This window comes from Vanacampus margaritifer, chromosome 7 (genome assembly GCF_051991255.1).
Source record: "Vanacampus margaritifer isolate UIUO_Vmar chromosome 7, RoL_Vmar_1.0, whole genome shotgun sequence".
Lineage (NCBI taxonomy): Eukaryota > Metazoa > Chordata > Actinopteri > Syngnathiformes > Syngnathidae > Vanacampus > Vanacampus margaritifer.
In genome coordinates this window covers 24,929,253-24,957,216 of record NC_135438.1, presented here as the reverse complement: position 1 = coordinate 24,957,216, position 27,964 = coordinate 24,929,253, and the positions used below count along the sequence as shown (strand labels likewise).

Genomic DNA, 27,964 nt, shown 5'->3' with positions numbered 1-27,964 from the left:
TTGTCCATAGGTATGATTGTGAGCGTGGATCGTTGTTCGTCTCTGTGTGCCCTGCGATTGGCTGGCACCCAGTTCAGGGTGTACCCCGCCTACGCTCCAGCGCCCCCCGCGACCCTTGTGAGCAAAAGCGGTTAAGAAAATGGATGGATGGATGGAGTGATGGATGGATGGATGGATGGATGGATAAAAGAAACAAACAAACATACACTTGTTCCTGTACCTTTCGCAAAGTCTGTTTCATTTTGCATGTGTGAACATGTTAGACCTATGTGGTTGCCGTAGTTAGCGATCCAAGATGGCCGATCTTCTGCGCATGCGCATCATAGATGCAGGTATCCGCCAATAAACACAAAGGAAAAGAGAAGCCTGATGACGTTGGCAATGACGCTGGATTAACAACACCAGGAAGCCTACACGAGTGGAGCGAAACACAACTGACTGCGTTACAGAAGAAGGGACAAATAATCGCAAACGCATTTTTGTTGTGTATAAAAGTCATTTGGATTATACATTACAGCTTCCCTGAGCAAGCTAAGAAATCCCCGGATGAAATCGCTGCCAGGTGAGCTAGTTAACTCCACGTTAGCAGATTTTACAGTGCATGCTATTTATCAACGCAAAGGTTCATCCTGAGTGACAATCGTAAACGTCAGGTCATACGCTGACCGGGAAGAAATGGGAATTTATCAAGCTTATAGATAGCTTGAAAGCCACAAATGCCTAAAAAAGGATTGTCTGTGACTCACGTGTTTTGGTTGCTATTTGACTAGCTTTGCTCGTGACTCTCTTACTTTGCTTCCAGCCATTATCTTGATAAGCGTTTAAAAGCATTTTCGAGGTGTGTTTATGTGCTGCATTAGCATTCTAATTTGAATACGAATACTTGACCTAACTATTCAAAAGTTGACTGCTCACAATGATTTCATTGTTTTTCAATGGTTTAACTAACGACATATGGGCCTATGCCCATTCTACCTGCACACTGCGTATGTTGTAAATCCAGTTAATAAAGAACATTGCCTGATTTAGTGTCGGTTTCAGGATGGCCGGAGTGTTCGACATAGATTTGGAGACCGAGGATGTCAGTGATACAGAGGTTTGTTTTTAGCACGTTTTCCCTAAAGACAGACTACTGTTCTATTAATGCTCCAATCCAATATTTTGCAAAAGTCTTAAGGCACACTTGTTTTGTTCTCATAAACACCATTTCTCAATTAGTGTCAATATGACTTTTGCAATCATAACTATTAACTAATAGCACACACATCAGGTTTACACACAATAATACAAACCCAATGTCCACAAAGGTTGTGAACAACCACATGATTGTATAAAGTGCCATTCGAACCGTACGACCCTCAGACTCATATCGGCACCATGTCTGTTCTTTATCCTCCATAACAGGAAGTAGCCTGCAAAAATAAATAAAAAATGCAGACTGACAACAAACCCACATACAGCTTTCTATGAATTGTTTTACATTTAAACCATAGTGGAGGTTGGTTCTCTACCTTGTGGCCTCCTAATTTTGACATGGCTGCAACAACAAATCTAATGGTGACATAAGAGTTATGCACATTATTGTACATAAGAATGTACTGGCATTACTTTAACTACGTTGGCTTGTTGTTCCTTATCCTTAGGATGATGTTTGTGACGACACCGTAACAGAACCGGACAAGTGAGTTCATCATTATACTTAAACACTCATACTAAATTAACTTGAACCCCTTTAAGGTCATTGTGCAATACAAGTACAATAACATTTAGGTCATGCCACTCTCCATATTTATACAGTGGATATAGAAAGTCTACTCAAGAGTTTAAATGCCATGGGCCTCATTTGTCAACAAGTGCATAGAACAGGTTCTAAATTTGTTCGTAGACTGAAATTTAGTATGTGCTATGGCTCCATCTTTGTTTGGGAAACTCCTGTTTAATTTCAGTTTGTTGGGGGTGTCTGTAAAGCTGTTCTGTCTGTACTTTCTGTGTATGCATGGTCAGAGCTATTTACGCACATCCTCACGCACAAGTCTATATTGAGAAATCCCATACTTTGCGTAGGAATGTTTACACGCACACTTGATGAGGCCCTCGGTTTTTGTGATTTAAAAAATGAGCTCAAGATTAATACTTGGAAAAAAAAATCCCCAACAATAATGCGAATTGTAGCCTGTACAACTGAAGTGAAGAAAAAAATCAATTCAAGAGGGGAAGTAAAAATGAACACCTGAGAGAAATTTGTGTTATAAATGTGTACCCTCAAACATAGCCTAAAACATATGAAGGAGATGGGAGATTGTTGTCAAATCAAATGTCTTATACAGTCATTACTTAACTAAAATACTTGTTGCTCCTTCAATGTTACTGTTGGGCACTTGGCAGCGAACCTGACCAGTTTTCTTCTCATCTTTTCATCAATTTTGATGGGATGTCCAGTTTTTAGTACTGTGCACTGTTGTGACATAAATACGCCCCTTGATGTTGACTGTCTTCATTGTGCTCTATTGTACAAATGCCTTGGACATTTTTTAAAAAAATGAAATTAAACTTTATTTGTAATATAACACTTGCCACTTTTCATACATAAAGTTGCAACTTAAAATGCTATGCAAATTAAACGTCTTTGGTACAACATAAAAACAAACCCTACTATACCCCCATTCTTCTGACTGACACCTTTGAACATAAGACCTCTCTGATGTTCTCTGTAGAGTATGGCTTGTGTTGTAAAGATGTGTCACAAAAATGTCTGGGAAGGTTTTGTTGAACATCTGATCTTTATTTAGGGTTAATCCATAGACTTCAAACTCAGGTATTCGAGGGCCACATTCTTTGCATGTTTTAGAACACTGGTTCTCAACACTGGTCCTCGGAGGAGGTAAAGCTCTAAAACAGTCAGGACTCAGCCGCGGTCCTTGAGTATCCAGCCTGTTTTCCATCTCTCCCTCAGCCAGCACAGCTGAGGATCGTTATCAGGCTTAATGCAGTGCTTGCTGATTAGCTGGTTGTTTGAAACACCTGTGTTGGCTGTGGGAGACATGGAAACACACCAACACACCTGAATCAAATGATCAGGATAGTTTTTAGGTTTCTGCAGAGCTTGCTGATGAGCTGATCCTTTGAATCACGTCTTTGAGGAGGGGAAACCTCTAAAACATGCAGGACTGCGGCCCTCAAGGACCGGAGTTTGGGACCTATGGGTTAATCTTTAATGGTGACAGGTGTGTACTCAAACCCATTTAGCATGATTTTAAGTGGTTCTATTTCTGTGTAGACTCTGTCATCCATGTCATGGTAATCCACAAAGGTTGAGGCATCTGGACTTGACGGGAACAATTCCAGTTGCCTCATTTCACCCATTGCGGATGAGTGTGATTGATTAGTTTTGAACACAGCCACATCCCCATCCACGCATATGATGGTGTGTGTGCACACTTGTCCAACAACAGCTTTATCTCATTTATTCATTTGTAGTTGCCCTCTCTAAAATATTTCATTTTTATAAATTGAGTTGTGCATGGTTAGTTCACAGACATGGTGAAAAGTGTCTTAAAGTGATTTGTTTTGGTCTAATTTCTTCTTATCACAAAAAAATGGTATTCAAAAAGGGGTGTGTAGACTAGTATCCACTGCATATGTATTAAATAGGTTAAGCATTTAAATTTCGGCCTTGCAACTTCTGTGTGCAGTTTTATTGTCCCATCCTTTCAGGATTTTTTCCCGCAGGTAGTCTAGTTTCCAACCATAGTACAAAAACATACATGCTAGGTCAACTTAAGACTGGTGGTGAAAGTGAATTGTTTTTATCTTTTGACTTATTGGCGACTTGAAATCTACTGAGATCATGGGGTGAACCTGAACGGCATAAACAGAAGAAAATAAATAGATGAGTAAAGAGTCAGTAACTTGTACATGCTTGCATAAACCTTAAAATATAATGAAGACAATGTAGTTCATGTTTCACTGCATGGCTCATGACTGCAGGTAAGGGAATAGTTGATTAAGACAGAATGTGTAATGCATATTCATATCCATTCCAAATTACTGTTTGATATTTCTGATCTGGATCTTTAATCCAGTGTGCAGAAGGAAGAGGTAGAGCTGACCAGTGAATGTGTCAATATAGACAGTGAGAGAGTTGGACCTGATTTCTTTGAGCTTCTCACTGTGCTTGGAAAAGGAGCTTATGGCAAGGTGAGTATTTACTGTATGTGTGTGGTTGAGTGTGTACAAGCGTGTGTGTTGGGGCATTGAGATAAGATAATTTATAAAGCAAGCATCATTTTGGTAGCTGGCCTTATCTATCCCACACATTTGAAGAAGCTCACATTGGTTGTATTTAAGATTAAACATGGTAATTTCAAGTTAGATTTTTAAGTAAAATGCCATAGTTCCTCTTCTTAAAACCCCATTCATTGAAAACCCAACCTCCTGAAAGTCTGCACAAGTTCCCTATGTTGTGAAAGTACCCCGAATAGGCCGGGAGCCATGTCCCCTCCCCACGATGTTTTTTTCTTACGCTTTTTTTTACTATGATTTCCTGTTATCTCATACCTTGGGCCATCACAAGTTTATAGGGACCACCGCCAACTCGGGGTCGTTTGGTCAGAGGGGCCAAAAAAACACCCCTTTTGGGAAAGGCTTCTGACTTGCATGGTGTATCCTGACATATGGGGGAACTAGCAGGAAAATAATCATGGGCTTCCTGTATTTCAATTCTCAAATATCACCCTCAACATACCCTAAAAGAATAAAAAAAAATGTCACTCCGCCTGACAAATTACCATCAAAAGTTATCTATTTCAATTTCATTTTATTATACATCTCACTGCCTCAAATTTATATTAAAAACTTCCCACATTTGTAACCTTCAATGTAAGTCCAAGATGAGCTTTCTATCTGAAGTATTAGAGGAACTATGGGCCAAAATACTCCACTGTGCCCTAAAATTGAATTGCATGAAAAGTGAATAATGTTATGCCCCCAGGTGGACTAGGGTATTCAAGGCGCAACATTTAACACGATCACACAAAATCCAAGAACCAAATAAGAGATTTAGAAAAGAACATGATCCTGACAAGGAATAAAAATGACGTGTGAACATTTCTTAACAATAGATTAACATTTTGTGTAGCCAAATTGAGAAATAGTAAAGTGCAGCTTAACCATAAAATTTAATTATGCTAAAATACAACTGGATTTTAATCATCCTCTTCTTCCTCTTCCTGATCATCATCCATATTTCTATGGATATCATCAGTTTGTAAGTCATCCTCATCTGTTTCCTCTTTTGCCAAGACATCGACAAGGGCTTAAGGCAATGGTGTCAAAGTCCGGTTGTCGAGGACCTGAGTCCTGCATGTTTTAGAGGTTTCCCACGTTCAACACAGCTGATTCATATTTAAGATTGAAGAAGATTGATAATGATCCTGATCATTGAATCAGGCGTGTTGGGGGTAGAAACCCCCTGAAAACATGCAGGACTCATGCCCTCGAGGACCGAGTTTGCCCATCTCTGCTCTAAATGAACTGCAAAGATCCACAGCAGAGGAAGTGGACTCTGTCCATAAAATAACCATCAGCCAAGTACTGCACACATTTGGCCTTTATGGAATACTGGCAAGAAGAAAGCCATTTCTACCACAAGAAGTCACAGTTTGCCAGAGACACCGGCAAGTGGAAGAAGGTGTTCTAGTCAGATGAGACCAAAATGTAACTTTTTCGCCTACATTTCAAACGCTATGTTTGGTGTGAAGGAGGAATGGGCAAACAATTCAGCCTCCTAATGTGCAAAACTGAAAGAGACATACCCCAAAATACTTGAAGCTGTAATTGCAGCAAAAGGGGGTTCGACAAACAATTAATTCAAGGGGGGGACAAATACTTTTGCACACCCTACTTTTATGGTTTTTTTTTGTAAAACAAGTTTGAAATAATGTATACAGTTTGTTTTATTTCACAATTGTGTGCTACTTTGTGTTTAACTTTCATATAAAATTCCAGTGAAATATATTTGTTTGTGGTTGTACCGTGCCAAAATGTTGAAAAACTCAAGGGTGGTGAATACTTTTGCAAGGCCCTGTATGTATCTGGAAGAGGGCTCATGAGCACTACCCAGAGATCCCATCCCTTCTCGGCAATGGATTTCACATAAACACAGAGACTGGCAAGTTAGACCCACTAAGGTTTGAGGGTGATGTCATCCCCAAAGCCCTTGTCGATGTCTTGACAGAAGAAGATGACTATACAGCTGATGAAATCTATACAAATATGGATGATGATCAGAAGAGGATGATTAAAATCCAATTATATTTTATCATAGTTCAGATGCCCTGCATTTTACACTGTATTTCTCCATTTGGCTGCACAGAATGTTAGCCTATTGTTAAGAAATGTTCACAAGTCAATTTTATTCCTTGTCAGGATCTTGTTCTTTTTTTAAATCTCCTAATTGGTTCCCGGATTTTGTGTGATCATATTTAATGTTGCACCTTGATACTCTGGTCCACCTGGGGGCATAACATTATTCACTTTTTAATTCAATTCAGATAATATAGTACTACATAACCCATGTTTCAAATATTGTTTACGATTTTATTTAGATGCAGAAAAATAGCTTAATCTAATTTGAAATTCTAGAATTTTCCGTTTTTTTTTTTTCAATTTTAGTGTACAGTGGAGTATTTTGGTCACAGCTCCTCTGATACTACAGATAGAAAGCTCATCTTGGACTTAAATTGTAGGTTCTAAATGTAATAGAATTCAATAGCAAGTTTTTTCTACAGTCAGAAACGTATTTACCTATATCTCTCTTAGAACAAAAAAAAAGTTTTGTGCAATTCTAGTGTTTTCCTTCCGTTTCCAACCACACCTCATGTGTGAAAAATCCGATAAACTCTTAATCAGTAATGGAAATATCTTTTGTTGGATACTGTTTAGAACACCCAACACGTTTTCTGTGTTCGTGACCTCAAGGCAACATACATTTTCTTTATAGGTTTTTCAGGTGAGGAAGGTTCAAGGTGCCATGTCTGGAAAAATATTTGCCATGAAGGTTCTCAGAAAGGTACTTTTTAACCATCTTTTAACCTCCTCTAAAACGGAAATGGTTTAAATTTGTCCCTAACCATTTGACTCGCCCATATGTTCCTATTGAGGCCAAAATTGTGTGCAATGCTAAAGACACAGCCCATACACGAGCAGAGAGGGAGATACTCGAGACAGTCAGACATCCTTTCATAGTGGATCTCCTCTACGCCTTTCAGACTGGTGGTAAACTCTACCTCATACTGGAGTATTTAAGTGGTAAGATACTGAGAGCCCTACTCAAACAATATACTGTTTATTCCATTTTCTTAAAATCAAGGACGAAGCCAGTAATGGGTTTTGTCGATTTCTATATATATATAATATGTATTTTTTGGGGGAGGGTTCAGACTGATTAGGGTCGGTGCCACAGAGCATTGATTACATAAACGTTACCATGTTTTGGTGTCTAAGTGGATCCATTTAAGTTGTGTATAAGTGAAAGAATTGCCTTTTCCCATGACGTACTGGAAGGCAGCACCAGTGTAATGATGTCACTCACGCACGTTTTCACACGCTAAAAGTACATTTTCCAGCCAAATCACACAAACTTGAAGTCCATCTAGTCCACATGTGTCAAGATCCGGCCATCATTTAGAGCAGAGATGGACAAACTTGGTCCTCGAGGGCCTGAGTCCTGCATGTTTTCGAGGTTTCTCTATTGTAACACACCTGATTCAATAATCAGGATAATTATCAGGCTCCTGCAGAGCTTGCTGACAAGCTTAAATATGAATCAGCTGTGTTGAATGTGGGAAACCTCTAAAACATGCAGGACTCAGGCCTCCGAGGACCGGAACTTGACACCACTGATCTAGTCCATCTCCTCATCATCGTTATTAGACATGCACACACAAATGTACCCTAATTTCCCGTGAATAATACACCCCCTTATATATTACCCCCCTCCCAAAATCACCCTGAAAAGTATTTTTTTCCCTCTGTTCTTGTGTATAATATGGTCATTTTACATATTTTTGCTTGTTTGTCATTCACCCTGGGCCCCCTTCCATCACATGGAAATCGCCGGTCTGTCGTTTTTTTTAGTTTACACACGCTTCTGTCGTCACTATGTCACCGCTATTTTAGGACCAACCGACAAAGGTGGGCATTCCGTCAGTATCGATGCACCGTCAGTCCATCACTGGTGTCAGCAGTTCTTTAAGTCGAGAAATGTAAACACTAATACTTCTGACCTCTTTTCACCGACTATATCTACTCTACTCTACTCAGCTCTACACCAAAACACAGTGCGTCTCCACTGCCACTACCCGTGAGCCCCTCCTCACCTCGCCAGTGGCATCATGCTACAGCGACTGTAGCTAGCGTGCACTGCACACACTGACCAAAACAAAGGAGAGTCTAGATGGATTGTTGTACCTGGTGATTGGTCTGTTAATGTTAAAAAGGTTTGCACCTCTTCAAAAGTCCAAGTATTGATTTGCTTGGAAACAATCTTTTTTCCTCTCTTTACCGTTCGTCGTTAATAGTGGCTGTTTCCCGGGGCGGTGGTTTGCGAGTAGAGTAGATACCGTCGATGGAAATAGGGCTTTACTTGACTGTTGCCAAGTAAATTCCCAATATAAACAATTCACATGAAACACATCATTAAACTAGTTAGCATACTAGCCGTAGCAGAAATTGGCGCGCCATCACATATGAGCATACACAAATTATATTTACAATCATATATCCATGACTCAAAACATTCAATAAACAAAATATAACATACATGTGTGCAAATTTGTAACCCAGTAGTCTGTCTGTCTCTCTTTTTTTGTCCTTCACTCACTCACTGACTCACTCACTCACTCACTCACTCACTCCTGATGGACTGGACACCTCTGATAATATGAATGAATAAATATTCAAAACATACCTCTTAAGTGTAAAAGCTTTTAATACCAGGTTAAAAACATTCTATTCTTGAGTATTTTATTCAATATCATAATTTTTAACGCACCTTGTACGTTACAGCAGGACAATTTTGGATCTTTTTTTTTTAATTGCGTATTAATCACGGGCAACTACGGTACTGTTGATTACCGGTATCGATTACATAAAGTACAGAGTCAAATGTGAAAGTCGTCCATCCCTAATTATAGCACAAACAATATATATATAAAATACAGTGGAACCTCTTATGGTAAGACACCAAGGCATTGTATGATTCCGAGTTTAACCAAAACATTTTAGGAAAAAATACAACATTTTTGTTGCATAAAACCACTGTCATGGGGCACCGTGTCTTATTAGATTGATCATGTCAACTTAATTAAAATATACAGACTTTTTTCCTCAATTGATTTTTGGTCATTCTCTTATTTTTGGGGTGCTGATGCATAAGGGCAACGTAAAATAAACAAAAGATGGGCTGCATTTAGTCTTTTACGGCTTACCTCTTAAGCAAAATCAATCTACATGTTGTGTTATTTCTCTATGGGAAACAAAATTTGAACAAATCGGTTGTTGTAACTGTACGCTTTAGAGGTGGAATCTTATACCCTTATATGTATGTATGTATGTTACCAGGAGGAGAGCTATTCATGCAACTAGAGAAGGAAGGCATCTTTATGGAGGACACTGCTTGGTAAGGATTCTCTATTCTGTTGCAGAAAATATGAAATAGGCTACTAGTTTATTTTTTTATGTTTATATATTTATATAAGTATTTATTATTTATACATAATTATTTTTGCTAACAAGATAGTATTTATGTCTTTCTGCTTTATAAAATGCAAAAACAAAACTCAATGCAAATCACAAACATTTTCACATATGTTCTATATATATATATGTTTATATTACATATAAATATTTTTTAACAAACAGTAGTACAAAAAAAACCACAAGCTCCTTTTTAAGCGGACAGATCAATGGTCCAAAGCTATTTTACCGCTATTTATTTTTTTGGTCTTTTGCTTCAACCTGATATGCATTGTGAGATATTGGTCCATTTGCACTACTGCATTTATTTATATTTACATAATACACAGCAACACAATGGGAATTTGATGTTATAAACATGTTTTTTAGTAATCGTGTCTATACCTTGATTTTGGTAATTGATTCAACCAATTTGTGCATGTGCAGTTTCTATCTAGGAGAGATCATTCTGGCTCTTGGTCACCTCCACTCTAATGGAATTATTTACAGAGACCTCAAACCTGAGAACGTCATGCTTAATCACCAAGGTAAAATTATGACAAAATATATGTTTGTATTTGAATAAGACTTCAAATCTTATCATATAAGGAATGTTTGTCATTGTGCTTTTTAAACCCTTCTCCATTATTTGAATTAATGTACTTAAAATATGTCAGGCATATCTTTAACTTTACTGACCTTGCATCAGCTTTTATTTGTCGTAAGGTAAATTTTTACCATTGAGTAAACAGAGTCAGCGCAGTGGTAGTGCAAATTATTATTATTATTTTCTTGCTATTTACAGGACACATCAAGTTAACTGACTTTGGGCTTTGTAAGGAGTCAATCCATGATGGAAGTGTAACACACACATTCTGCGGCACCATAGAGTACATGTGAGTAACTCACTCACTAATACCAGGGGATTCATTATTATATCCAATGGTAGAGTTGTGGGTTCGATCCCCACCCCTGGTGACCATGTCGAAGTGTCCTTGAGCAAGACACTGAACCCCGATTTGTTCCCAGTAGACCTGGCAGCGCCCTGCGTGGCAGCAGCCAACCACTAGTGTGTGAATGGGTGAATGAGAGGCTATGTAAAGTGCTTTGGGCACTATAGCTAAAAAGCGCTACATAAATAGCAGTCCATTCCATATTACATTATTTATTGTTCATCAGAAAATTGGTAAAATCAATTTGAAGCAAGTCACGTATTATCTTTTGCTAAACACTTCATTTGAGTATAAACTTTCTAATTTTGAGGAGCAATTTTTGCAGGTTGATTCCAGGGACCTGAATCAAGGGTTTCATTAACCAATAAAAATATGACCACTTTAATGAATGTGCAGTTGGCTTCTTTTTTATTTTCATATATAATCAACAGGTTTTCTATATTAAAATCACATGCAAAGTCCAGCAAATTCTATTTATTTATTATTTCTGAATGTAAACCGAAATTGATTGATTGATCTAATGTCATTTTGAGAAAATTATTGTGCAACTCTTAAATGTCATAATCAAACCTTAGGAATTGATCTTGAAAACAAACAAATAACATTAGTGAGATTATAAATATTCAATATACTATATTAATATGCTTTTAACCTTATAGCCAAGTAAATAAGACAGCCTTTATTTTATAAATTGTCTTAAAATGCATTTTTGTTAAGTGAATCCTAGAAAGTTTGACAATACATTTCTAGAAAAAAAAGCAGATCACAGACATGACACAAAACCATGGTCATTTCAAATGGTAACATTCTGGCTTTATGAAACACTAAAATAAATCAAAGTAAAATGTAGTATTTAGTAGCAGCTGTGTCTAAAATCTGGATCAAGTGCAAACAAAAATATGGATCAAGTGCAAACAACATGGGAAGTTTAAAGGCAAGCATACTGGTAGACAAAATGAAGACATCAAATTGTCAACTGACTATGATTTATGTCTTGAAAATAGAAAATGCACAGCAAATTAAATGAGGAACAAATGGGAGGAAACTGGAGTCAACGGTTAAAATGGGCTGAGGAAAAGCAATTGTAGACTCTGGATAACTGGATAAAAGTCATATTAATTCATGAATCATGAATCTGCATTGGGCGAAGTGGTAATGCTGAAAGTTTAGTGTGGTGCCGTTCCAATGAGATTTATGAAGATGACAGCCTGAAGAAAACATGTAAATTTCCACAGTCATTGATATGGGGCTGCATGTCAGGCAAAGGCACTGTAGAGATGGCTGTCATCATTACGTCTTCAATAAATGCACACGTTTACGTTGATGTTTTGGACACTTTTCTTATCCCATGATTGAAAGAATGTTTTGAAAATGGTAATATATCTAGCTATAGAGCAAAAATTGTGAAAATATTCATTGAAGAAAAACATAGGTAAATATCATGGCCTGCAAATAGTCCGGATCACAATCCAATTGAAAAGTAACTGTTACTACTAATACATTATTTTTTTCTTGATTTCTTGTTTCTTAAAGCCGGAACGTTGCCATTTGAAATGTCTTTAGTGTTGTCATGTTTGTAATTTGCTTTTTTGGTACAAAATTAAACAACTGAATGAACATCCTCCAAGACTGGTGATTCCATATTTTTTCCAGAGCACAGTTTACTGTAGTGTAGAATGTGCGGATGGTGACCCCAAGTGGACAAAAATAATACATGCACCTCACATTTATCTCATACTGGTTATTAGTGATGATGCAGTGTAGGCTTTAAAATTTATTCAAGTAGTACAATAAAATGTTGGTCACTACTACGAGGACTTGGTCTATTACAGGAGTGGTCCGGAACATAACCTTCCTTTATAGTGCGCCTCATTGTGATCTGGTGGATTAAAAAAATATATAATAATAATTTGAGAGAGCTCACTATTGTTCATTTGGTAATCTTACCGATTCAACATGTCATCAACATTGCTCAGTATCTCTCTCTCTTTTTTTTTTGTGCGTGAGTGTTTGTGCGTGTGAGTTGTGCTCATTAATTCACCTAAAACCAATTAAAAATCCCATACCCTTCACCTGAACCGAATACTTCAGAATTCCCATAGTCCTGAAGTTGTCAGGAGACCCCGAGGAGTGATCAAAGAAAAGAGAGAAAAGTTAAATCCAGCACCGGCAAGACACCACCTACTACACGCAGGGTTACAAACCAGAATATTTCACCAACCCCAGAAACATATAAATTCCAACTAATTAGGGAGACCTCAAGAGACCAAAGGAAAGACTAAAGAAAGGAAGGAAGGAAGGAAGGATAGATGAAGCAAGAGTGAGATCCACAGACATTAGTCTCCACTGATTCAGCGACCAGAGGAAGAAGCAGATTGTTTGAATTTTGGTAGATGCTGGATCTGGCATGCATGAAAAACCTCCACCAAAATGGGGAGCCGTCGACCGCGGCCAGGACAGGCACGCACTGCCCCCGAGGCCTCGGCAGCGCCAGGGCACAACCTCCAGGGCCACCGGACTGAGAGCAAACCCAAGAGCCTGGAACCCCCCCACCCAACCCCAATCCCAACATGGCCCGCGCCCCCAGCCCAACGCAGCAGAACGGGGCACGGCAGGCCCACCAGGCACCGGCCCACATCCCCCGCTCCCGCCACAACCCCCCACAAGGGTTGAATGCAAGTGAAAAAAGTAGCGGCTTGTAGTCCAGAAATTACTGTAAGTTCCATTTAAATGTATGTTAAATAGTATGCAGGACACACGTGCCAATACTTCCAATCCATTTACAAATCTCACTCGGCCGTATACTATAGTGTGTCCACCTTTTTGGGCCATGGCATGTCGACTAAGCGAGTCCATTGTTGGGAGCAACCAGTTGTATGCTATGTTTCACTGTCTTGGTGTCATACTGTCTGTTGCAGGGCACCTGAGATCCTTACAAGGTCAGGCCATAACAGAGCAGTAGACTGGTGGAGCCTTGGGGCCCTGATGTTTGACATGATGACGGGATCGGTAAGGGGAAACTGTTATAGAGAGTAACTGAGACCTAGAACATGGTAACCGGCAACTGTGTATTCTCCCTATCATGAAATACCAATGTTGGTGGTTTGAATTTTTTCAGCTGAGCCCATTCACAATCGCTCTCTTTGGCTGGCTTATGAACAGTCCACGTTATAGTGACTCGTAATAGGATAATTAGTCAAAGATTGTAAGGTTGGAATGTTTTTTTTTATTCTGCAGCTAATCTGTAATTGACTGGCGACCGTTTCTCTGTTTTTATTTAACTATAGGTTACATAAATATTTTTTATGATACATGGTATTATTTATATATGATATGTATTGCTGCTGTTAACGCTGTGAATTTCTCCACTGTGGGATAAATAAATGTGTATCTTATCTCATCTTAAATGTAGTAGTAAACTTTTAAATGACAAAAGAAAAGCTTACATTTCAAATTTATGACTGTATTAACTATAGTGAATGATTTCATGATTGTCACACCGTTATGCCGTATTTGTTCTATTTCCTCTTGCAGTGCTCTTTCAGCACGGTGGCTCTTTACTTTTTGTTTTGGTCTGTGATCAACACTTTGTTTTCCTCTATAAAGAAGCAGCCTTTATTTTGTCCCCCTAACCCTCTGCTTAGTGATAATGCTTTATGAAATAAATACTCTAATGCCTCCATGAATCATGTCCTCAGTATGTCAGGAGAAGTGTAGTAGACTGTCCTTGAATGAATATGGTTACTAAGAGGCTCACGTTATTATTTGGGAAAATGTTGTACAACATGTGGCAACAATTTACCACCACGAATGTGACAGACCTATAGTAGAGCACGTATGTTTAAAACAACAACTTGGTTGGTGCATTTACATTAGCTTGCAAAGCATATATTTACAGTTGTGCAAGTTGACATGAGTAGAGATAGCATTCATTTCTCAATTTTGGTGACTATTTATAGCATTTTTGTGTTAAGCTATGTTCAGCTTTTGTACATTTACAGTTGTGTTTATTAGTTTACATACCACAAGGGTATGTAAGATTTTGAACACAACTGTATTTATTCATTGTGATGTTGATTATCACCATAAATATGCTTGAATTTCTTTTTGTCGTTTTCCCTAGCCACCATTCACAGCAGAAAACAGAAAAAAGACAATTGATAAGATTTTGAAGTGTAAACTTAATCTGCCTCCCTATCTGACCATCGATGCCAAGGACCTCATCAAGAAGGTCTGTAAACACATACAGATGCCACGTTGGTTGTTATGAGTTATTTTTATCCACACAATAAAAGTTATAATGCACAAAATTGTCAGAACAATGCGTAGGGGAAAGAAACCCTACACTTGGTATTTTGACTTAAATCAAACGAATCAAGAGTGTTTTGTATGTGGTGAGTTGTTTCCAGCAGTCTGTTCAAATAGATTTGTGTGCTAGCCAGTTAACCTTCGGCTTGTGCACTTGTCAGTTGTCCCTCAGTTAACTTGCGTTCTACAACCATCAATTAAATCAATTCACTTGAGCCTTCTTGCCAAGCCAGTTTAATAATAACTCAGGAAAACTAACTTCACTAAATATTTTTAATAATCTGCATAGGGAATTACGTTAATAGCTGTTTTGCATATCCACCAAGTGTTGCATTAAAGACAAAGTTTTGACAACAAAACTTGACATAAATACAGTACAATTCTTAATCCATCCATCTTTTATGTTAAACCTTCTTTCACTGTATTTTGTTATTGGTCATCTGGTCAACACTGGCCCATCTCATGGAACTTAGTGTTAAGAATCTGGTGGAAGAAGTTTAGTCTTATTTACACCAGCTGTCAACCAAATAAAAGTGTAAAATAAAGTCAAATAATCTGCAGACACATTTATATCAACAGCTGTCATGGGCTGATTTTGAACGTACACCAACATATACCAGTTATCACATTTTGAATCTGATTTCTCTTTTTCAGCTGTTGAAGAAGAATCCAGCCCAAAGGCTTGGGTCCAGTAAAGCAGACTGTGCTGATATCAAAGTAAGTGGCATTTTCACACCTCCTAAGGGCATCAAAGTCTCAAAAGACATTGTTGTTAAGGGGCCACATCCAGCATATTGTAGGCAGGAGCAGTAAAAACATAAATAACAATAAGTTGCCATTTTCCCTTTTTGTTTTTAACACAAATCAATACAAGTACTTTGGGATAATGTTTTTTTTTAATCACTCTATTTTTTACAAAACATTAATTACAACTTCAGATTTCTCTTTAAAATTTGCCTCACCTTTATCATCTACATAATATTTGCATTATAACTGATCACGGTGATTGTATATAAAGGCACTGTTATTTGGAACTGAAAAATGTAGTTTTGCAGTGAAAAATTAAATTTATTTTCAGTTTAAAATTTAATTTATTTTTACTCCATTTTCAGGGATGTGATTTTTCCGCTAATTCGCGGAATTCCGCTTTTTATATCCCCCCCCAAAAAAAAATCCGATTTTTTTAATTTTATTTATTTATTTATTTATTTTTTAGTAGTTCATTGTGTATGCACATGACTCCGACAGATAACATATTCTGCTATAACAAAGACATTTGTGGTATGCTCTGATATGAGTTACTTTTCAATTGGTCATGATACAATTATTTGTTCATGAAATTTGAACTCTTCAACATTATTTATGTGTTAACTTAGTAATCACATTAGTTAGATATGATGATATTCTCAGTGATAGTTTTTAAAAGCAAAGACAGTCCAATGTTTTTGAATGTGACTGATTTTGAGTTGACTAAAACTGCCATTTTATATGGGATAGTTCAATATACATTGAAAATTTATGCTGTTGTTTTGTCTATTTCTTTGTCATGTGAGTGCATTGAAAGTACTTAAAAACACGGAAAACCCATGAGCTCCAGGGGGCTTCGCCCCCCGTGTCCCCCCACCAGGGCACTGCCCTGGACCTAGCTGGGTGCCAGCGGCCCCCAGACCCCCGGCTAAATTTTCAGATAATTTCACTTTGGTCAAATCACATCCCTGATTTTCTAAATGTGCTTAATAGCTTTCAAAACACAAATTGTTGCCCAAACTGTACAAGTTAGTGAGAAGTATTTTAAATGTATCATAAATAAGTGAACACATACCGAGTGAATGCATTGCATGAGTTATTTACATTTAACAAAACATTTAAAAAAAATGTTTTATGACAATGCATGAATAGGTTTAAATCAATTGCACAGTTTTAACCATTACAACAGCAAGAATTAATTTCCACAGAACTGTAAGCAGTCGCAGCTCTGGCGCTGAGGAAGATGAATGCCGTTCAGTCACAGGGCTGCTCAAAGCACCCCGTGCTACCACAGTGTCTTCTGTATTGTAGCGTCTGGCCAGACAGTGAGGAGGAGATAGTTGATAATCAATTTCTAATGCACACACATCGGCCATAACCATCCCAACAAACCCCCAACTGTGCTTTTCTGCTCAACCTTTTGAACTTTACCCACACACAGGCTCTCACTTCCTTACCTCGTACCCAGCACACTTTGCTTTCTAAACTACCCTAATCACAAGTTTCAGCCTGTAGGCCTACACATTTGCAGCCTCACAAACGTATTTTTTTCCAATTTCAAATTGATCCTGCAGGCCAGATGATCCTCCAAGTGGGCCAGTTGCTGTATGTGCAGATTATTTTGCCGTTCCACAGCGGGTTGTCAGTATTGTAGTTTTGTTCAAATACTGTTTCAGTACTGTCACATAGCCTTTATAGTGGATTTAGTGACTCTTACACAGAATTACATACCCTGTAAAACAAAATGCAGATGATTTGAACATCCATCTAGTCATCATTGAATTATGTTTGAGCAGTGACCAAAAATGTTTTTTTTTTTTATAAAAGGAACATTAAAGAGGTGTTGGGTTGGATGCAGTGAATATAAATAAGCATGGAAAGTGTCTATTAGACATCCATCCATCCATTATCTAAACCGCTTTTCCTCACAATGTGCTTTAAAGCAGTGTGAACATGCTCTTGTATTCCCCCCCCACCTCCAGGGACATCCATTCTTCAAGCAAACCAAATGGGATGACCTATTAAATAAGAGAATTGAGCCACCATACAAGCCACAGCTGGTAAAACATTTGAAACATTTGGCTGCTGTCACATCTCATTGACTTGAAATTCTTAATATAGTAATTCCCTCGATACACTTTTATTTGGTTTCTCTAATGGGATTGTTGCATTTGTATTAACATTTCTTTGTCCATGTAGCAGTCCGATGATGATGTCAGCCAATTTGACACCAGGTTTACCAGACAGACACCAGTGGACAGTCCGGACGATGCCTCACTCGGCCTAAGTGGAGAGCTCACCTTTGCTGTGAGTAGGGCTACAGAGGGGAACAACTGCTAAATCTGCCACAAAAATTGGTCCACACAAAAAAATTATGCTTCGAAACTACAGTTACTAAGTTTAAAAGCATGTTTGTGCCGCCCAGAATCATGTGTGGCTATTGTCCATGTTTACTGCATGGATATTTGCTGCAGATGCATATACTTGGCACATGGTTGCCATGGAGGAATATAAACAAAGATAAAAGATACTTAAGGTTTGGAGTCACTTAAAAAAAAACACACACAAATAAAATGTAATGTAATGGACCTTTCGCAAACCACACCCCCAAATGCCCCTAGCTCCGCCAAGCTGCTTGACCCTCCATTGAAATTAGGGGTGCACCGATAACAATTTTTTGGCCGATCTCCGATCTTTTAAAAAGTCTGACCTGACAATCCCGATTTTTCCGATCTCGATTTTTTTCACAACAAGCAGCATACACCTTCAGAGTTCCAATCTTATTTTATTGGAAAACATTTAACAATATCTGTGAAATAATACAAACGGGTTGTTTTAACTGCAAATTAAGTAGTTCTCTGAAATAAAAATGAAAACGCCTATTAGTCATCTCAGCCAAAGAGGACAGTGGCTGACTTTTTCAGACCTTTGAGGAGGGAAATGAGATCGGTAGAAAAGATCGGTTCATATTTAAGGGATCGACCGATCACCGATCCCCCGAAACTAAGGAAATCGGGGCCGATAAATTGGCCGGCCGATCGATCGATTCACCCCTAATTGAAATCCATTAGAAAATCAACCCACATAACTTTTGTCAGATTCAATAAAACTAGACCAAACCAAGTTTCAACAAGCTGTGGACCTCCACCAAGTAAATTAGTAAAGTGATGTGCCCATAAATTGTGTAAATCGAACATGAAGAATCCACAAAGTGGAGCAATGTCTTCAATAGATAACAGTGTGGACGACCTCTGTCAGCTAAATGACTCCAAAACAAGCATTCCTACATTTGTTCCAAGGTAAGACTATAACGGCTAAAGCTAACTAGCAACCGAACGAGCTAGAATCGGCTTTTGTCAAATCTCTTGTCAAATTTACTTTAGGTCTAGAGGCAAGCTCATCCACAAAACTGGTCATCATAGTTACAGTATATACTTAAGATGATTTAATATTGTATATCATCAGGATGTCATTATCCTCAGCCATTCATCACTGAAATCGGTGAGTGCTTTATGACTTGACGCCTCGTAAAAATATATTCTTATCTTGATAATTCGTATTAATGTAAGTTGGGTAACTTGACATCCTTGTACGTAGTTTACACTGGGTCTCATACTGGGAGCTCTGTGATGTTTCATCGATTGACACAAAGTGAACATAGCATCTTACAACAGGCACTTTGAACTTATTGTTTTCATCTTTCACGTAGCACCCTCGTGAGGATAAGCGATTAAGAAAATGGATGGATAGATGGATTTTGTTACCTCAGAGTAAACAACTGTTCTGTTTAGGGCTGGGTATCTTTGTGAACCTGGCGATACGATACGTACCTCGATACATAGGTTAAGATACGATACGTTCATCGATACGATTCGATACAATTTTACACGATACGGTACAGTAATATACGGCATGGCCTTACTGCTCCTTAGTTTATGTTGAACACAAACTGCATATATCTTCAATTTATTGAAGAAGCATAATAAAGTTTGCTTTGAGTTACAAATGTCATCTAAACAATAAAATGAGAGACGATTGTGCTTCAAAAATCTTGCTGGCCAGTTTTCTCATTAACTCTTTGACTGCCAAAAACGTTAAATAACGTTTAGTAAAATCCTACAGAGGAGTGCCAAAGACGTTAAAAGACGTTTGTTTCGAAACAGAGGTGAAACTAACCATTTTCTATTGTTGATTACTGAAAAACGGAATAAGGTAGAAACAAACTTTTTTTTCTGATGAAAGATGAGAGTCCAATCTTTCATTTGGTAGTATGTGTGTTTCCATAGTCCAAACACATCATTTTCTGTGGACCTTGAAAGATCAGTCAAAAATGCTTAAATCGGCTGGCACCCACGGCATCCCTTTTCTGAAAACGTCTGGCAGTCAAAGAGTTAACTCAGAGCTGCCAACCTACTGAAATTCACTTCCAAAACAATTTGTCTGAATTTCCATATTTTTAACCTTATGTCAAGAACATTAACGTGGGACCCCATTACCACATTTTTTCTACTATTTAACTCTTTTACTGCCAAAGACGTTAAATGACGTTCTGCAAAAACCTACGGAGGAGCGCCAAAGACGTTAAAAGACGTCCTCCCATTTTTTTAAATTTTTTTTTTGGAAACGGGTGCTGGGAAGGCTTGCGGAGCTCTCCTGAAAGTTTTAAGCAGGTCTCGTGAGCCTAATGACTATTTTTGGCCCCTAGAGGGCAGCGATGACTCTCTTTTGACAAGATCGGGTGGGCGTCAGTAGAGGCGGAGCTAGAGCGTTGAGCGGGAGATCAGAATGGAAAACAAAGGAAAAATGGCGGCCGGTCGCGAGGAGCTAACGCCAGAGCCTTTTTTTTCAAAGACCAAAAGCATCGCTAAAAGAGCACATTGTTGATGACGATGATCATCATCGATGATGAAGATGATGGTGACTCCGTGGTTGGAAAGCATTGACGCGGCAGTAGAAGACGTTAGATGGAGCTAGATGGAGGAGGGAACGGGCAATGGCGAGCGTTTGCAAGCAGCTCTACACTTACAAGACAAAAGGCATCGACCAACGCTAAAAGAGTACATTGATGACGATGATGATGAAGGTGAATCCGAGCTTGACGGCGAAATTGGAACCGCTGACGCGGCGGCTATGACGGTGTCGTAACGCGGAGCGCAACCGAGCACGCACAGGCGGACGTTCGATCGGACGACGGAGAGTGCCCCGAGTCCAATGCATATTCATCGGAGGAAGTGTGTAGTCTGCTACTTGCTTTTTATTCCCCGGAAAAAAAGGCCGTCAAGAAAGTGTAACGTTTGCACGCAAAACGGACCAATGCGAAAGTGAAAGTAAACTGTGTGCGAGTCCTGGCGTCTCCTTGTACGCAGGAGAGCGTTACAAAAAGAAAAACTGTATTTGAAACATCCACATAATTGTAAGTAGTACCACAGTTGCACACATTTGTAAATAGTTTGCGAAATTGTTTTGTCAAATTGTTACACTGTTGAATGGAAATAAACGCATTTTGCAATCAAAAAACACTTTTTCATTGTTGGTGAAAGCGTTTTACAGAAGTAAAGCACTATTTAGGTGTTTGTGGCATCATTCATGGACAAAAAGAAGTGTACAATTCACTAGAGTGCATGAAATAACATCGTTTCACAAAAAGCTCTTTTTCTCCGTTTTTTGTTTCAAAACAGAGAATTTCGGTGAAAGTAACCATTTTCTATTGTTGATTACTGAAGAACGGAATAAGGTAGAAACAAACTTTTTTTTTCTGATGAAAGATGAGAGTCCAATCTTTCATTTGGTCGGATGTGTGTTTCCATTGTCCAAACACAACATTTTCTGTGGACCTTGAAAGATCACTCAAAATGCTTAAATCGGCTGGCACTGGCGACAACCCGTTTTTGAAAACGTCTGGCAGTCAAAGAGCTAATGGCAACTGACTATATACTAACCTCACAAGGCAATTTAATTGTGCAAATTAATATTAATGCTTCAAAGAATAAATCCATGCATCCATCCATCCGTCCATCATCTACCGCTTATCCGGGTTGGGTCGCCTGGGCAGCAGCTTTAGCAGGGAAGCCCAGACTTCTCTCTTCCCAGCCACGTCAAACAGCTCCTCTGGCAGGATCCCAAGGCGTTCCCAGGCCAGCCTAGAGACAAAGTCTCGCCAGCGTGTCCTAGGTCGTCCTCGGGGCCTCTCACCGGTGGGACATGCGTAGAACACCTCTCCAGGAAGGCGTCCAAGAGGCATCCAAACCAGATGCCTGAGCCACCTCAACGGGTTCCTCTCAATGCGGAGGAGTAGCGGCTCGACACGTAGTCCCTCCCGGATCACTGAGCTTCTCACCCTATCTCTAAGGGAGAGCCCGGGCACCCTGCGGAGGAAACTCATTTTGGCCGTTTGTATCCGGGGTCTTGTTCTTTTGGTCACGATCCACAGTTTGTGACCATAGGTGAGGGTAGGGACGTAGATCAACCAGTAAATCGAGAGCTTTGCCTTTCGACTCAGCTCCTTCTTCAGAGTCTGTATCACTGCAGACGCTGCATCGATACGCCTGTCGATCTCCCGCTCCAACCTACCCTCACTCGTAAACAAGACCCAAAGATACTCCTCCACTTGGGGCAGGATCTCATCCCCGACCTGCAGAGGGCACTCCACCCTTTTTCGACTGAGGACCATCATCTCGGATTTGGAGGTGCTGATCTTCATCCCAATCGCTTCACACGGCTGCAAACTGCTCCAGTGAGAGTTGAAGATCACGGATTGAAGAAACCAACGGCACCACATCACCTGCAAAAAGCAGAGATGCAATGTTGAGGCCACCAAACCAGGCGCCCTCAACGCCTCGGCTGCACCTAGAAATTCTGTCCATAAAAGTTATAAACAGAATCGGTGACAAAGGGCAACCTTGGCGGAGTCCAGCCCTCACTGAAAACAAATTCGACTTACTGCCAGCAATGCGGACCAAACTCTGACATCGGTCGTACAGGGACTAAACAGCCTGTATCAGGGGGCTCAGTACCCCATACTCCCGAAGCACCCCTCACAGGACTCTCCGAGGGACACGGTCAAATGCCTTCTCCAAGTCCACAAAGCACATGTAGAGTGGTTGGGCAAACTCCCATGCACCCTCGAGGATCTTGCCGAGGGTGTAGAGCTGGTCCACTGTTCCACGGCCGGGAAGAAAACCACACTGCTCGTCCTGAATCCAAGATTCGATTTTCCGACGGCTCCTCCTCTCCAGCACTCTTGTATAGACCTTACCAGTGACTTGGCTTCAGTGTTGCCAACTTAAATATAGCGGTGTTTTGTTATTGGACTTCTGTCCTCGCCACAGACTGTCCATAACAAAAAAACATGTTCAAACACGAGGCTGTCCATATTTGCACATGGCACCAGGACACCCATAGCCGCAGTTCGATGATCGACTTTGTAGTCGTGTCATCTGATTTGTAGCCGCATGTGTTGGACACTCGGGTGAAGAGAGGGCCCGAGCTGTCAACTGATCACCTGGTGGAGTATTGGCTCCGATGGCGTGTTAAGATGCTGGTCTGACCTGGCAGACCCAAACGTATTGTGAGGGTCTGCTGGGAACATCTGGCAGAATCCACTGTCAGAAAGAGTTTCAACACCCACCTCCGGCAGAACCTCTGCCTTGTCCCAGGGGAGGCGGGGGACATTGAATCTGAGTGGACCATGTTCCACGCCTCCATTGTTGAGGCGGCGATCGGAGCTGTGGCCGTAAGGTGGTTGGTGCCTCTCGTGGCAGCAAACCTCGAACCCGATGGTGGACACCATCGGTAAGGGATGCAGTCTAGCCGAAGAAAGAGTCCTATCGGGCCTTTTTGGCCTGTGGGATTCCGGAGGCAGTTGACAGGTACCGGCTGACCAAGCGGAATGCAGCTTCGGTGCACTTATGGACAGAATTTCTAGGCACAGCCCAGGCTTTGAGGGGGTCCGGTTTGGTGGCCTCAACATTTCATCTCGGTCATCAGTGTGAAGCGGTTGGGATGAAAATCAGCACCTCCAAATCCGAGCTCATGGTCCTCAGTCGGAAAAGGGTTGAGTGCCCTCTTCGGGGATGAGATCCTGCCCCAAGCCGGATAAGCGGTAGATGATGGATAGATAGTAGTATAAATAGTGAAATAGTTGTTGATTAATTTGATAATCAATTACTTGTCGATAAATCAATTAATTTTGACAGCTCTAGTTGGAATGAAATGCAGTGAAATCTGGCACACACATGAGTATTTTAACTATGCATGTACATCAGCGCACCACTTACGTGCACACCTGATTATATCGCTTATTGCACAAAACTAATTTGGATATTTTCTTACCAAGAGTTTTTCTGTTATTCACCGTTTTATTAGTGAAGATGTAGTAGTGGGTAAAATGTTAACATTTGTCTGTGTTTGAGGTGAAAATGTCCTTGATTTCACCCAGGGTTTCACCTATGTGGCTCCTTCAGTCCTGGACAGTTTAAAAGAAGGTTTTTCTTTTGAACCCCGATTGCGGCCTGTTCGCCGACACAACAGTAGCCCACACACACCCAACAGGTATGTAACACACACAAGCCGCAACTTTTCCCCCTGATTTCAACTTTTTAAATAACCCTGTCCTCTGAATCTGCTGTGCAAATTTGCAAGTCTTCTTTCACCCCATCCAAAAATCTATTTTTGCGGTTCCTTTTTGCCGCCCACCTGGCAGCACCTTTTCCATCATCCCTTTGCCGATGTATTGCCACTACTGTAGGCATGGGATGAGACAAAAATCCCACGAGACGAGATTGAGTCCACGAGATTTGAGTCCACGAGATTGAGACCACGAGATTGAGTCCACGAGATTGAGTCAACGAGAACGAGTCCTCGAGAACGAGATGAGACGAGATTTTTTTTGCAAAATTTGTACCATAAAAAATGCATAATATACATTTTCCAGTTTTCAAAATGATTTTCCTTTCATTGAGTAGACTGCAAGAAAATTTACGATCTAGCTCTAAAGTGCAAATGAAAATTAGTATTTAGATACATAATAAAAATAATAATACATATAAATATTAAATACGGAAGACAAAAAATACATTTTGCTTAATAATGACTGACCAACATTTTTATATAATCACCTTTTTTTTTTTTAAACTGAAATTTAAACTGTACTTAGTAACACATTATTTTCCTCTCTAGAAATTCTCTCCATAGATTTTGGTCTATGAGACGAGGGGACGTCCGAACTAAAATAGCAATTTTTCTGGCTAAATCAGCACAGTGTCAGGCTGTCATCATCAAAGTGAGCACAGTCATTCACACCTTTCAAAAGTAATCAAACGGCCCTTAAAATTGCTGAGCGCCGCTTGCCCCCTTAGTGACGCCAGCTGCGTTAGCATTAGCGGCGCTTCGTTACCGCATTAGCATTGTTAAATGCTGCCAACAAGCGCCGTACAATATGTGAGCGCAATTAAGTATTTTTTATTTTTTTTAGTATCTGTAATTATCAATTGAACTTGAGTTCAAGACAATGTTGTGGGCTGATATCAGTAACGAGTCAAGTCGTTACGGCGGCACGCTGTTGGCAATAACATCCAAATAACCTTTTATTAAATGTTTCAGAGTTTGGAGATAAACTCAGTTTATTGTGCAATAATGTACAAATGCAGAGGATAGAACAATATCATAAATACTTTCCTGAGTAACAAATTACTTTTACATGGCAGTAACTGAGTTGCTGACAGAATTACTTTTTCTAAGAAGTAATTTGTACCTATATAATTACTTTTTGGAGTAACATGCCCAACGCTGCTTGTTATCAGTACATTTCCATCTCTGTCTTTAATCACCTTAACCAGCTGCAAATCCTTCCCAGTACGATCTTTCTGCCTTGCCAATCTGTACAACACTTTTTCTTCTTCCTTTTTGTCAAATCCTCCTTTAAAAAAAACAAAACTCATTATAACCTTTTGTTTGGCCTTTACCACCTCTCCTTGTCACCTCCATACTTGCACACATCTGATCTCTTTAATTTTCTTCCTCCCTACCTATTTTTTTGTACACTTTCCTCAAACTACTCCATCCACCACGAAGCCCCTTTAACTTCTTCAAATTCTACAGTCAAAAATTTACAGTATATATAAGATAGTAAAATATGGCATTTTCCCCCCTTTTACTATAAGGGTTATTGTCAAGAGTGTTGTGACTTAACACATCAACAGCAATTATGTCAAACCACACAAGTTCGTTGTTACAGTGCAGTACACCATAATCAAAACATTGGAGTTTAACCCTGATTGATGTGCACATTAAAGTTTTTTCATTAAAAAATATTTGAAATAAATTTACAAGGAGAGTTTTGAGTACATTTTAACCCCCCCCCCGCCAAAAAAAGAAGCTACTCAACGGTTGAGGAACGAACCCACAACCTTCAGGTTGGGTGACAGCCACTCTACCACCTGATTCATGCCACTCTGCTGTGTGTTATTGTTGTTGTCTGGTGGAGTCCTCGTACCTCCAACAGACCAGGTTTTTGGTCTCCTTTTGGACACAGCAGCAATGCAATATAGTGGCAAATGGAATGCTTTTTATATAGCACTTAAAGGATCTTTGTGCAGTTTGTCACTTTTTTACTCGCGACTGCCACCTCTGGCCCAAAGCGTAACTGCAACATATGTGTCAGGCTTGATGATGGTGCGCATGCGAGTACGTGCACGACCTTAAAGCGACAGCCACAGTTGACAAATGAAGAGATAACTTGATGACAAATGAGGTAAGAAATACTCCGCCCCTCCCCCCCAAAAACTGTGGCGTGTGAGGGTCCGCACACTCTACTATAAAAGGAAGATAGAAGCTGATAGGTGCAGTCAGAGTAAAACAGTCAGGGCTCTTCATACTCATCTGGGCATTGGTGGAGCATGCATGTTTAGAAAAAGCTTTAATATTACCTTTTTAAACTGCACAATGCACTTTTAAACTATACCATATGGTGCCCAAAGTGCCTTACAATGCCTCATCACATTCACTCATTCACACACATTCACACATCAATGGCTGACTGCTGTCAGGTCAAGCGCTGTCAGGTCGGAGCAAATCGGGGTTCAGTGTCTTAGTGGCAAACAGCAAGAGTGGCAAGGTCATGAGTTCGTTCTTCAACACTTGAGTAACTTTTTTTTAATAAACTGGTAAAATTTGTCTGGCAACCAGTACAGGGTGTACTGCCCGAAGCCAGTTTAGATGGGCTCCAGAATCCCCGTGACACTTGTGAGGAAATAAGCGATTTGGAAAATGGATGGATGAATAAACTGGTAAAACGTAGTGAAAACTCTCCTTGTAAAATTTGATTTGAATTTATGAGTGAAAAAACTTGACTACGTTTTTTTTTCAAGTAAACATAACTGCTCTTTTTTTTAAGTGTCATCCTTTTCTTTTTTGTCTTTTTTGTATGTTTGTTTACATTGTGTTCTTTCTTTCTTTCCAGTCCTCTGAAATTTTCCCCTGCTGGGCCCTTCAAGTCAAATATTGATGGAGAGCCAGGACTTTTCCCTCCTACATCTCCTCCAGTAGCTTCATCCCCTGAATCATTGGAGAATGGATCAGCCAGTATGCCTATCAAGACCCCTGCCAGGAACAATAAGGTGAAGGGACACCGCAGATGAAGAGCCGCTTAAGCATGCTTAGTTAGGTCAACTTTTTAGTTATTTAGAAAGGGGGGTTGGGTACACAGTGATGTTTGGTTTTTTTGAATGTTTTTTTTTTGTCCTCAAATCCATGGATTGGCACATACAAATTTTTTCATTTCACACATGCCATACTGAATCGACTTTTAATGCTTCTTCCTTAATGCATCCTAAAAGAAAATTGAAGTAATTTATAGGAACAATGACAATTATGGTATCACAGCAATGATGACCAATGAAACATCTAGCATGAGCTGAAAAGTTCACTAAACGGATTGATTGGCAACAGCTTGATTTTTAATCAACCTTTTGGTTGTATGTTTTTTTTTTTTGTGATTTGATTGATATCGATACAGAGCCTATCACAGGTTGTGTCACGTAAAGTTATTTCCAGTATGTACGTGCAATGAGACAATTACCGGTACATGTAAAATCAAGTTATTTTTGACTGCAATACAGCAATATGAAAAATGTATTGATGGACAGATGAAGGTATTAAGTTTTGTTAATGCAACAGAAATCTATCATCTAAAAACGAGATAATAAATTTTATTTGAACTTTGA

The 27,964-nt window shown here is 39.6% G+C and overlaps 1 protein-coding gene across 4 annotated transcripts; it reads left to right on the top strand.

The window, feature by feature from the left end:
* Positions 1-392: 392 nt before the first annotated feature.
* Positions 393-27,964, top strand: LOC144055005 (ribosomal protein S6 kinase beta-2-like). Of its 4 annotated transcripts, none has more exons than XM_077570546.1 (16): positions 393-562; positions 1,042-1,096; positions 1,644-1,681; positions 4,083-4,197; positions 7,001-7,069; positions 7,161-7,308; positions 9,622-9,679; positions 10,183-10,283; positions 10,541-10,631; positions 13,607-13,697; positions 14,812-14,919; positions 15,651-15,713; positions 17,726-17,803; positions 17,943-18,050; positions 24,181-24,293; positions 27,202-27,964. In XM_077570546.1, exons 2-16 carry the CDS (start codon positions 1,043-1,045, stop codon positions 27,377-27,379), a joined length of 1,413 nt encoding a protein of 470 aa, XP_077426672.1. In that variant the 5' UTR covers positions 393-562; position 1,042; the 3' UTR covers positions 27,380-27,964. The 4 variants fall into 4 exon arrangements, with proteins under 4 accessions (XP_077426672.1, XP_077426673.1, XP_077426674.1 ...); XM_077570547.1 differs by having other exon boundaries at positions 1,030-1,096; XM_077570548.1 differs by lacking the exon at positions 17,726-17,803.